The sequence below is a fragment of the Oryzias latipes genome, chromosome 11 (assembly GCF_053564925.1).
Source record: "Oryzias latipes strain Hd-rR chromosome 11, Olatipes_Hd-rR_3.1".
Lineage (NCBI taxonomy): Eukaryota > Metazoa > Chordata > Actinopteri > Beloniformes > Adrianichthyidae > Oryzias > Oryzias latipes.
The window spans coordinates 3977846-3990451 of NC_136247.1; the positions used below are offsets into that span (position 1 = coordinate 3977846).

The 12606-nt window shown below is 40.7% G+C and overlaps 1 protein-coding gene across 8 annotated transcripts in view; it reads left to right on the forward strand.

Moving 5' to 3' along the window:
* slc66a2 (solute carrier family 66 member 2) overlaps positions 1-12606 on the forward strand; it is a 35805-nt gene that overhangs the window by 12989 nt on the left and 10210 nt on the right. For all 8 annotated transcript variants that reach the window (XM_078954545.1, XM_078954544.1, XM_020707368.3 and 5 more), the window contains one exon: positions 6796-7012. In XM_078954545.1, coding sequence (XP_078810671.1) covers positions 6796-7012 — 217 coding nt within the window. The remainder of the gene's footprint in view (positions 1-6795; positions 7013-12606) is intronic.

Sequence of the window (12606 nt, forward strand, 5' to 3'; positions counted from 1 at the left end):
CGTGTGTTACCATAGTAACCTTTGTTATGTGGTCTCAGCTCTCTTCAGGTCATTGACTAGTTCCTCCGTACAGTTCTGGCCTGTTTCCTCACCGTTCTCTGGAGGATTTTTTCCACCAGCTGAGATCTTTCATGGACCTCCAGGCGGAAGGAGTTTGTCAGTGATCTTGTATTTCTTCTGGTTTTTAATATTTGCACCAACAATTGATCTGTTCTCTCCAAGATGTTTTTTTGTTATAGTAGACTGGTTAATCCCAGTCTTGTTCAGGTCTACAATCTCTTCTCTAGTGTACTTTGACAGCTCGTTGGTCTTGGTCATGATGAAGAGGTCGCAGTCTGACTGTTTATTGTGACTTTTATTCAAATAAGCAGTTCAAACAAGTAGGTCACAAGTAGAGGAAGAGCCTTTTAAATACCAGGTAACAGGTCTGTGGGACATAATTCTTGGTTTTTGAGGGAACCAAATACTTGTGGTCTATACCATTATCCCTATAAATTATTTTAAATCAAACAGATCTGAGTTTTCCTAGATTTTCTTTTTTACATGCTGTTTCTCACAGTTGAGGCGTTTCTATGATGAGCATTACAGAGCAGGCTCAGCTTTTTGAATGTTACAACTTGATGACTGCTAAATACTTTTTTAGAATTACTGTGCACTTTCTAAATGCTTTATGCATGTGATCTGCTACTTGAGATTTGCTATAAAATCCGTGCATGTGTTATGACCACACAGGACAGTTATGCATAGTGATACACAAATATTTGTAAATATCTTCTAGATTAAAAAGATTTAAGACCATGTTTCTTAGTAAATTGATAAAATGGAAAGACAGGTTTTAGTATTAAGAGACCACAGGGGCTTTGACTGCTTTTAAGATCAACACCTTTAACTCACTAGAACAACTATGGCAGTCAAGAGGCGACTTACCAATTGGTAAAGCCAATGATTTTTGTTTTCAGGTCTTTAAATGGATAAAGTATGAAATAAAATAAAAGATGGAGTAAAGTGCAAAAGCTGTGGTTCTGAGAAACCCAAATAACTTAATGAATTGCTAACTTTTCAAATAGGTCTGTATTACATAATGCAATAGTAATCTTATGGCCCAGAGCTGTAAATGTTGTGTATTGTGTGTCCTGTATTGTCTTGAATGATTTAGTGAAACATTTTGAGCGTTTTCAGCAGTATCGTTGGCAGTAAATGCAGCACTGTAGCTCTTCATGGCTTCCTGCTGCGTCGGACTGTTATCAGGCAGCACCAGCATGCTGCTACACTGGCCCACACAATCTTCTGCCTTCTGCAATTATGACTGCACAGTCTCTCATCTGCAGCGACAGGATAAACACGCCTTTAAAACACAGATCACAGCTTTGGTTTCACCGTGATGTGAACAGTAACGCAACTGGACCTTTGGAAATGCCTGCTTTTTGTGTTTCGTCGTCTTATCACGACTGGTCTTCCTCTGGAATGACTTATGGCCCGCTGACAGAAGTCTGGGACCTGGTTTGAGATTTATTCACTTTGTCTTTTACAACGAAACAATTGGAGTGGTACCATGCGTTTACATGCAGATTCATGTTTAAATGCCATCTAAATGTCAGAATCAGGAAATGTAATCTCTCGAAGGAAAACACATTAAATTCATTTCGGTCCCTAAATGTCATAAACATCTGCTGTCTTCCTATGTCTGATGGCATGAAGTCATACAATACCAGTTTGCTCAGGATTAGACATTAACACATGCAACAGCAGTGTTTTTGTCTTTAACCTACTTTTCACTGTCTTCTCCTGAGGTCCATGCTGATAGAAACTGAGCCTGCTCAGTACTAGACACGGTAAACCTGATTCAGATGCCATCCTTGGTTGCATTTGTGTCTTAAATCCTCTTTTAAAACCATCGACACATTTTTGTTCATTTGCTTTCAGCCAGGATTATATAGACATGGTTGACTCATCTCTGCAGATCTGATGAAGCCTGCAGCAATGTCCTTGTTTTCACCGCTTGCACCGGAGGTCTTTGTTACCCGTGTTTAAAATCACAGCTAATCCAGGTAAACACGCTGTCCTGCTCAGGGTTGCACTTTCCTTTTTTTTTCTTTCTTCAACTGAAGCCTGAAGTCATCAAGACATTTCGTCCAGCAGATATGAAGTTTCTCATTCATTTGTTTATAAATATGAAAAAAAGTAGAATATAAAGTAAGTCATTGAAAAGAATAGCACATCTGTGAAATTCACAAATCCAAAAGGTGGGAAAAAAATCAAACTTATTTCAGCTGCTTCACATGCTTATCAAAGGGACACAAACAAATTATATTTGCTTTTTGGTTTAAAACCCAAAGTCTGAGCTCAGAATTTGTAATGAGTCATCCCTTGAGTGAGTGGATAACAGATAAGAAGGTAACATTGTTGGTCAGTCCCACTTTCCTAGAAAGGCTACAGCCTCACCTGACTGTCGCTCTTCCTCAGGGCTTTCTTACACCTCATTCTTCTGAGAGGTGACCATGTCTAACGCCAAATCTTTCAGCTTCAGAAGAGTCTTAATGGAAATTCTTATGTAGAAACCACACACTGATGATTTTTTTTCAAAAATTGTTGGATTGGTGTGAAAACTCTCAGCTTAAGTGTGAAGCTGGTTAACACTTGTTTGTTGCTTCAATAAATCAATCAAAGACCAAAAAATACAATATGCTTGAATATGATTGCTTTTTAAATCGTACAATCAGAGCCCCTTTCACACTGAAATTAAGATGAGATTGTTGGCTTTTGTCTTTAAAGATAATAGTACTCTTAGTCCTTTTGTCATCATTGTTTCAATTTTGATGTGTTTTTTTTTGCATTTTTGTGTTCAAGATAACTCTGTAAGACCACTAACAATTGTTCAGTATTCCTAATAGTTTTTTTTTTTTTTTTTTTACAAAAACAACAACAACCGGAAGCACGTTACGTTCCACATCATTCTTACATGCCTAAGAAAATGACTGAGTGAAGTATAAAAGCTCAAATGACTTTCAGAACTGTGCTTTGAATGTAGGAGCTACAGGCTATCGTACCTGAGCCTGCCATGGTTTTCAGAGTAAAAAGTCCAAGACTTTTGCATGCAGCAAAGAACCGATTTTTGTATTAACCACTTTCTACACCGTGTCCTCATCCTAGCAAAATTCAGCATCACCGTGGCTCAGTTCCCATCATGCATGAACTGCTGATGCATGAACAATCCCCTAAAGCTTGTTCAGTAATATTTCAGCCTCCTGCTGCATGTGGGACCTTTTAACATTTATTTTATTACTTTGGAATTTGGTTTTGATGAGTTAGAAAGAACGAGAACTGTTAGATGGCTCTGAGGGCTTTTTCACCAACTTCAGAAAATTTGACACTAATTACCTTACATAGATCTAACTGACAGCTTTACTTCAAGTCTTGTCTAATGATTCGATAAATGTCAAGTCATGTCTGACTAGCATCTCATGACGCTACGCAAAGAGCAACAGGAAACATCAAGTGAATGTTTTAATCCATTCTGGGCCAGATCATTTCAATGAGACCAGATTATCTGAACCGTGTTTTAAGAACAGCCTATGAAAGTGACCAACAGATTACATAGAAAATCTTTGAGCTTATTCCTCTTACAGAGCAAGCAAAAGGTGACAGTGGAGAGAAAAAGGGTCTCTCCACTGGTTCTGGTACTCGGGGAAAGAAAAAGCCAAATGTGTCTCTAAGCTCCAATTAAATTTCCATCTCTGTTTGTCTGCCAAAGGATTAGACCCTGGTTTTCTCAACAAGGAGACCTATTAACGTTTATTTACTCCTCAAGCCTTTTGCAATTTGACATATTGTAGTTAATTACATTGCTGATGTCTGCTTTGGGCAGTTGCAGTTTGTGTTGGTTTCCCTGATCATCCTCTTGGGTCTGCAGGTTTAAAAGCTTATTTTAAAACTGGTTTGAACTCCGTTTCTCAGGCTATCTAGTCTATGTCCATTGCAAATGAACTCTGGTGTGGTTCAGTTTATTGTGAATGGAAATCAACTTTCCACCGACCAAAGGAAGAAAAACAATCAAACGGGGCAAATGCTGCAAGTTTTTAGAGGAGAATCTGAAGAAGCAGGAACCATGAAATGTGGAAATATTTGCTGGGTAAACGTGGTGGAGTGAAGCCCTGTAGGTACTTATTTCATGTATGATAGTCAGAGGACTAGTGGAACTAGTCACTATTCTACTTCCTGCTTTTTTTGCTCATCCTTGTCAGGGTTCATTTTGAGCCCCAGTGCCTCCAAAATAGCATCTGTTAAACCAGTGTTTTTCAACCAGTGTGCCGCGGCACACTAGTGTGCCGTGGGAGATGGTCAAGTGTGCCGTGGTAAATTGCCCTCATTAACTGAAAAATTAAACATTTCCCATCTCCAGGATTTCAGCTCTCTGTTCATCCAAACAGGCCCTGATAAAACACTGAGGAGTTAGGAATATAAAAGATTGTAAAATACTTTTTCTTTGCGTTTATTTTATTTTATTAAAGACATTTTGATAAGAATGACGTACCGCGATTCACCTGCAACTCCCGCTGTATTTTGGAAAAGTCCCGTCCTTTTAACTGTCTCCACCAATCATTCTTGGGGTGCTTAATCACATGTCATCGGTCTGACCAATCAGAAGTGGTTAAAGTCTTCACTTCCTTGTCCCGATTTAGCTCGTAAAGTCGCTCAGTTCTAACAAAAATACCAGCTAAAGCTCGTCTTTATCGGTGCAGCTTTCCACAGAATCCGATGTCAGACGTGGAACAAGTGAACAAAACAAGGAAGCTCAGAGACGCGATCTCCGCCGGCCGTTTAATGCACTACATCTCCCATGATGCATTGGGTTGTGAGAGTGACAGCGCTTAAGGAGATCTGTTGTTAAACGTCTTGAAATCAACAAACACACATCAAACTGTTTTTACATCTTCTAACTTAACTTTTATTGCATCTTTTAGAAAAAAAACAGCTGCAGTTTCCAGCTTTTTCTGACACAATTATCTCAAAAATGCATGTGATATTGTGGAGGGAGGGGCTGTAGATCAATACAGAGTGAGTTTCTCCGTTTTTTTTTGTTTTTTTTTAATTTTTGGATCTTGGTGTGCCGCGGGATTTTTTTTAAGGTTAAAGTGTGCCGTGGCTCAGAAAAGGTTGAAAAACACTGTGTTAAACTGCATAATGGGTTGAATGTTACAAATCATTCAACCCATTGATTTCCTGTTTCTCCTTATTTCCTTCTTTCTTATAGTATCTTCTGCCATTTTTTGCCGCTAACTCCTTAACTCCTACAATTTTTCTATTTTAACCATTCAACTATTCAAATGTTCAGCTCTTTCAGCCTTTTCCTTCTATGACTTTTGGTATTTCAAATCCCTGAACTTTTCAAGAAATTACAGGATTTTTGCCTCCATTGAAAAACATGGGGAGTCCTTGGTGCAAATCTCGCTGGTTCGATTCCCGGTGCTGGCATTTTTCACAAAAATATCTTTTTTGTAACTGGGGTGTTTTCACTTTATTTATGGTAAAGTTTGATTGTTTACTTTTTCATTCATTTATTTATTTATTTTTGCCAATCATTGCCCTGTAAGTTTCATTTTCATTCAGCAATTCAGCATTCAACCCTGCAGGTTCTTCTGGAGATACAGCTCCTTCTAGTTTCATCAGCATTGCTACCCTTACATCCTTTCATCTTCTAAACCCGTTTGGTCCGTTTCCGGGTCACGTGGCTGCCACAGCTTATCCCGGCCACTCGTGGGCAAAGGCAGGGGACGTCCTGGACAGGTCGCCAGTCTGTCGCAGCCTTGCTACCCATTCCAACCAAATCCACCAGAGAGGAAGCAGCTTCATGGAGCTGCTCAAAGCATCCAGATGCTTGTAGAGCAAAACAACATTAAAGAAGAGTTATTGTGGAGAAAGAAATGAAAGAGATGAATTAGTTTTGATGAGTGGTATCACTCAGTTAGCTAAGCTTCTGCCATTGTGTCTTTACAGGTGATAAACTACTTCATATATTATCTGCTGTTTCTGCATAGCTACAGTTTCTGAAGATGTCGCAGGATGATGCAGCAGTAATGTGGCTTCAATGATAGTTTGGAAGAAACATCTGCATCTGAATGCTCAGATTCCTGTGAAGTTAACACAACTCTTCTGTTCCCCGAACAGAATGTAAATTTATCATAATACTTCATCTGCATTTACACAGAAGCAGCCATACACTTTAATGCTATGATCCAATTATCTACAGCGGGTACAGAAAGTATTCAGACCACTTTAAAATGTCCACTCTTTGTACCATTGCAGCCATCTGCCAAAATCAGGACAGTTCATTTCCGTCCTCTAGCTTGTACACTGAGTGAACCATCTTGACAGAAAAAGCAGGTGTAGAAATGTCTGCAGATTTACAAACAGGGAAAACAGAGAAATCCCATGCTATTCAGAGCCTTTGCTATGGCGCCCATATTGAACTCACATGCTGTGTATTTCTTCTGATCCTGCTTGAGATGATTCGGCTTCTTCAATGGAGTCCAGCTGAGTTTCATTCAACTGACTCCACTTTCTTAGGAAAGCTACACGTATTTAGCCCGTTTTTTTGTTCATAATTGTAGCTGTTGTGTTTTCCACATGTTTTGAAGTTGAGTTGTTTGAATCCTCTAACTTTGGGAATTGTGTTGTCAATAATGCAGAACTCAACTGCACTGATAGTTTTTAGAAACACTTTGTCAAGTCTTTCTAAGTGTTCCAATTATTTTCTTTTGTCTCATTGATGAATTTTCTAATTTTGTTCATTTTTAGACTTTGAGTGGAACTATTTCTGGCTGTGGAGTCGTTTCATGGACTACATGCAGTGCGTGCTGGCCTTCACCCTGGTGGCGGCCTACATGACCTACCTTCTCCTGGACTCCACGCTCTTTGTGGAGACCCTGGGCTTCCTGGCTGTTTTCACAGAGGCAATGCTCGGCACGCCGCAACTCTACTGCAACTATCAGAACAAGTCCACAGAGGGCATGAGGTACGCACAGCACATGTCACATCGCAATCGCATTCCAGGGGCCACAGTGGAATTTTTTAAGGTTTCTGGTCATGTTGTCGGTTTCTGTGCCTGTCTTTGAGCTCTTTGGTTGCTGCCATCTTGGCAGTTGATGTCACCAAGCTGTGGTCTCTGTGATACCCACCGCCTTTGTCCTTTTGGAGCATAAAAGGTCGCTATCTTAAAAAAAAAGAATTGTGCTGCATTCTGCCTCATCAGCATCTGCTGTTGCTTTAGTTAGGCTGTGGAGGATGGTGAGAATCAACTGCTGGCAAAACATTCTTGCTTACTTGACTTCCTGTTCAAAATAAGATTCTGTTTGTTTTATTAATCAAGTGCCAGTTTACAGCAGAGTTGTCTCAAGACTAAAGGCAAAACCAGATAGATTCATTTAGACTATATTCCAACACAGAAAAAAACAAAACAAATAGGAAGCAGGCGGGCAAACCCCAAATCCACGATACATCTTTGACGGGACAGAAAAAAATCAGGTCAACCAAAAACTTAGATGCAATGCAGGTTTTTAAAACAGGATGTATGTTTTCATTGTATAGTTTCATCATTTTCATCTTCAGTTTAGGTGTAGCATGCCCCCTAGTGGTTGGTTGACCAACTGCAGCTTGCTCCATTTGGTTTTTGAAAGAGCATCAGTGTGAAAGGTAAAGGTTTGAGGCTTGTTCTGGGTCAACATGGAATTTGGTTGTCTTAATGTCCGGTTAAATGTAAGGTGCAATGCAATGCAGATCCTTGGTTCCAACAGCAGTGGGGCTGTTGACAGCAGCCTGACATTAAATGTTCTTGACAGCTCACTTTCTTTCACTTCACTTATAAATAGCATCACTCAGTCAGCCTCCTTTCATCCCTGCAACATCAACCATCTGCATCCTTCTCTCACCCCCTCCCCACACTTTTGCCAGTCTGGTTCTCAGTCTTCTCAGCCACCTCTCAACTTCACCTCAGCAACTCTTCACTGTTTGCCCCCCCAACTTCAATGTTAATCACAATATGAACTCCATCCTCCTGTCGCGTTACACCTGTTCTTAAGCAGCTCCACTGGCTCCCAATCACATGAGGGAGCTATTATCAGGGGTGGGCAACTCTGTGTCTGCATGATATCCAGAAATCCAAGCCCTACTCTGATGAGGACACATTTCAGTCACATCTGATTGGCTCACAGGATTTTGTGTTCATTCGTTTTTTGCAACAAACAAGATTTTTATGCCTTTTTTTTAGAATTGTGTTGATGAAGCAGAAAGTCTTCTGTTGATTAAAATGTATCATCCCACTTTGATAACTGCAGTCTAGCATACAGTGGGGGCATAAAAGTAATTTTCATCACCAGTTCTGCAAGTTGTCCTTCTTTAAAAAGCTGAGTTTGGTTCATGATAGAAACACTTCTGGTGTGAGAGACAGACTGTAAAAAAACAAAAAGAATCCAGGAAGTCACATTTTTTGGTTTTTACATCATTTATTCTTATAATAGAGCAGAAAACAAGCATTTAGTCAATCCAGATATCCAAGCCCTACTCTGATTACCTGGTTCAGGTGTGTCCAGCCAATTAGAACATGCCAGAGGAGGGTATGTTGGAAAATTTGCATGAATGCAGCCACTGAGGCCTGGAGGTGGCCATCCCTGCTTTACATCCTTCACTGTACCTGCCGGTTCTTCCAGATCCTCCTTATCCGTCCGGCTCACAGCAGCAGGAGCCAAAGCGTTCAACAGTATCAGCTCATACACCCTTTTAAACAAACCTCCAAACTCCTGCTATGGTTGCCCCTAACGATTTAAACATTTGCTTTCTCTGGTGGATCAATTTGTCTGATTTGTTTCTCTATCATGTGTTGTAACAGTAGCTTAAAACCTCTGCTGAAACTCTGCATCGTATAAAAAAAGAAAATCCTGCTGTTTTTCATCAGAAAGACCTCCCACCCCTACATGTTTGAAATGCTGCTGGGAAACATCAGGAGGCCTGTGCAAAGACAACCCCCCCCAAATATGAGGAAACTGAAAATGGCCCACATCTGATCTCAACAACAAGGGGCTTGTTGGTAAAATGATATACTGCGTATAGCTATATAGCTCTTATCTACATTTAAGGCCCTAAGCGCTTTACAGTCACAGTCCCATTCACACACACATTCACACAATGATGTGCCTAACACTGGCGCCAACCAATAGCCACCAGGAGAAACGTGGAGTTCACTTACCCAAGGACACTTTGATACATTTAGCTCTCCTCAAACCTCTGATCAGAGGTTGACCGCTCTACTTCTGCAATTATGCTCTCCATAAGTGTGAGGGACCAACCGTTTGGTCCGGACTCCTTTGGAGCCGGTTTATTCAACCTGGATAAAAACCAATCACTGAAGCACGCCTGGTGTGTCCCTGACAAGACACCGGCAGAAAAAGCTGGACACATGCAACTGAGCGCAAACGTTCAGTCAGCGTTCAGTTTCATCCAAAACCAGAATATCGGATAAAAAGCTCTGTTCACATATATAAACCTAGAGGCTGTTTGTGGATATCCATTAAAACACACTTCGTTTACTGCTTGTTTTTGGTTTGTATCAAGACAAATGGTCAGAAGAAAAAAAGGATTTCCTGATGTTTTCACTGAGAATAACTGCAAGTTAGTTTTTCCTCAGTGAGGATAAAATGTAAAAGTGCAGCACTTGTCGTGTCGCTGTCAGATGGGACGTAAATACACTTTGCAGATAATTATTGACCATCTTTCTCGTTTCTCAGCTTTTCAGCCTTTTCAAGACAGCCTAATGGAAATCTAATTAGTGCATTTTGTCCTGGATTAATGGCAAAGTCATGGTCCCGATGAGCAATGTGCTCTTCATCACTGGCAGCTCTGAGGGTGATGCTGCGTCAGTCACACTGAAAATGCCTCAGTAATGACCCTGTCCTCTCACATTTGCTCATTAACCCTGACATGTGCCCGTTTAGCATGGGGATACCTGTCGAGCCTCCTGACAGCTGTTTATTAGGTGAACATGAGCGTACACCACCTGACAAGTCAATATGTTAATGAGCTTTTCGTCTGAGCTCGTTTCATGCTGCAATTAGAAGCTGGAATGCAACGTTTATTTTGAGTGGTGGGATTTGGGAACAATGAAAGCAACTTTCCCTGAGTCCATGTAACCTAATGCTGCTTTGAAACAGTCAATCAGACATCAATGGAATAAAAAAACACTTCCAGGCTGCTAATTAAATACTGGAGGTGGGGAAAATACCCGAGATGATTGAAGTAATAATGTGTTGAAACCACGCAGGTCGTTCACAGTCGCTCTGCTGCAGGTCTTTCTGCAGCAGACAGAAATCAGAGCTCCGGCAGGGCTGCCTGTCCACTTCCCCGGCCATGACGGCCCCCAAGCTGAGCCTTTCTGCCGACTCTCTGCCCACTGCTGGTTTCCTCTGGACCTCCTTTCCTCCCCCGCTCTTTGTGTCCTGTCTGTCCACTTTCAGTCTTTGACTCGGCCTCCCACGTTCCTAACAGTGGCTCCTTTTCATTGAGTCCCACTTTCCGTCATGTCGGCTCTCTGCAGTAATAAACACGACTTTAGAAAGTATGTCAGCAAACCTGCAGGAGGCTGGGGGGCTCATGTAAAGCTGGCACGGTTAAAGGCAGCGTTTGGTCACGGATGCTTCTGCTGCAGCAGAGGAACATTTTTCCCTCCTTTCAATCTCGGTTATCATTTTAGAGAATTTTGTGGGGGGGAGTATATATGAAACCACAGGCGGCACACCAGCCTCCACTAAACCCTACAGCAAAAGAATCAAGAAATATGATGAAATTTCTGTGGCAAACCAACATTGACCAAAGATGGTCTTTTAGTTCATCAGATGTTATCCTCCAGGGATTTCAGCTCCTCACTTCATTAACAACCATCTATTCAAACCTTTTTTATTTGTTTAGCCCCTTTTAGTACTTCAAAACACAAAGGGCTTTAAAAATAAATCAATGAATTAAAAACATTTAGATCAAACCAGCACCCCTCCTTCTCCCGGTTCCTCCCTCCACCCACCCAGCTCCCCAATAGACTTAAGAACTGCAGTTCTAAGGAAACAGTCTGGCTTGGTTCTGCTGTGCAAAAATAACCAGTATTATGGGGATCCCAGCCCGACCACAGGGGTCAGAGCCACAGCGCCCAAAGTCACTTCCTGTGTTCAGGTTCCAGAAGGAGGACAGGTCTGAATCAGGCATTCAAAGCAGATGTTTGCCAGAACATCTGCAGCATTGAGCTCATGGTTTCTATTCAGAGGTCTAAATACATTCTTTTTGTGGACTCAAATAATCATAGAAGCAAAGAGCATCTAAATTAGAAATTGTTGAGAATTATTAATGAAAGTAATCTGGATTTAAGATGCATTCCTATTATAGGTTTTATTATTTTATAAAGACTTTTCGGAACCATTTTTGTTCACATTTTTTTTGGTGATGGTTTAAGATTCATTCAATTCATTTTATTGTTATCTATTCAATACGTTATTGGGATTTGCCTTTCAAGATGAAATGTCTGTTCTTGGTTCCGTTTTATGTTAAATGAATTTATCCCAAAAGTACACCTTAAATATCATTTTTCTCCTTTATTATGCTTTTTTTTTGCATCTGTGACAAACTCTGGTGCAGTTTATAGTGCAAAAGAGATTGAGTTTGTTTAAACAAATCGATGTGAATCGAGAGCAGACAAAAAAATGCAGTTTGACATAAATCCATGAACGTCTTTGTTTTCCTCGTCTGAGAGGCTGTAAGCCAGCAGGAAATAGTGTAAACTGAGAGCTCTCAGTTATGGGGGATCAGAAGGGAAAATATACAGGTGTTTTGATTTTGGTTAAAAATGGTAAAATTTTAATTAATAGAGCACTTGGATGCTTTGACAGTGGATCTAAAGATGATTGGGGAAGAAAGAAAGAAAAATATTTTTTTTACTTGTTTTCCCTATAGAACAGGGGTGTTGCACCCGCAACGCCAGATGGTTTAATCTGGCCCACACATGAAGAGTAAAACTTATAAGGATGTTTAAAACAAAGCAAGTTTCTAGTCCATTCCTGTGGCGAGTTATGATTTTTTAAAGAAATAACCGAAATGCGCAATTCCGCCACTAGGGGGAGCAAAGGAAAAGCAAAACAGTTGAAACAGCATAACTCTGCGCGTGTCAAAAGCAAAACTAACAGCTCTGCCTCTAAGTAAGATGTAGTTTGGTTCCCCGTGAGCCTCACTGCTGTTACGTTGCTATAAGAATGATCAGTAGTGACACCCTAACATGTTGTCAGAAAGAAAACATGTTCAAGTGAAGTCCTGAGCTTTCCAGGAGAAATGGGCAGAGTTTTATTTGTTCACAGAGCTGAATGCAAAACCTGCATGCTTGGTATGACATCAACAGGTCGCAGTGCTCAAAGAATATAACATTCAGCAATGCTATGAGACTAGCCATAAAAAAAAGTTTCACCATTTGCAGTTAGGAAAAGAGAAGATTTACTAACTTGAAGAACAACTGTCTGCATTTTCTGCAGCCGTGAGGTCAGTGATGGAGCAGTGACAGCTAGCTGCAAACAAGTTGGAGCAAAC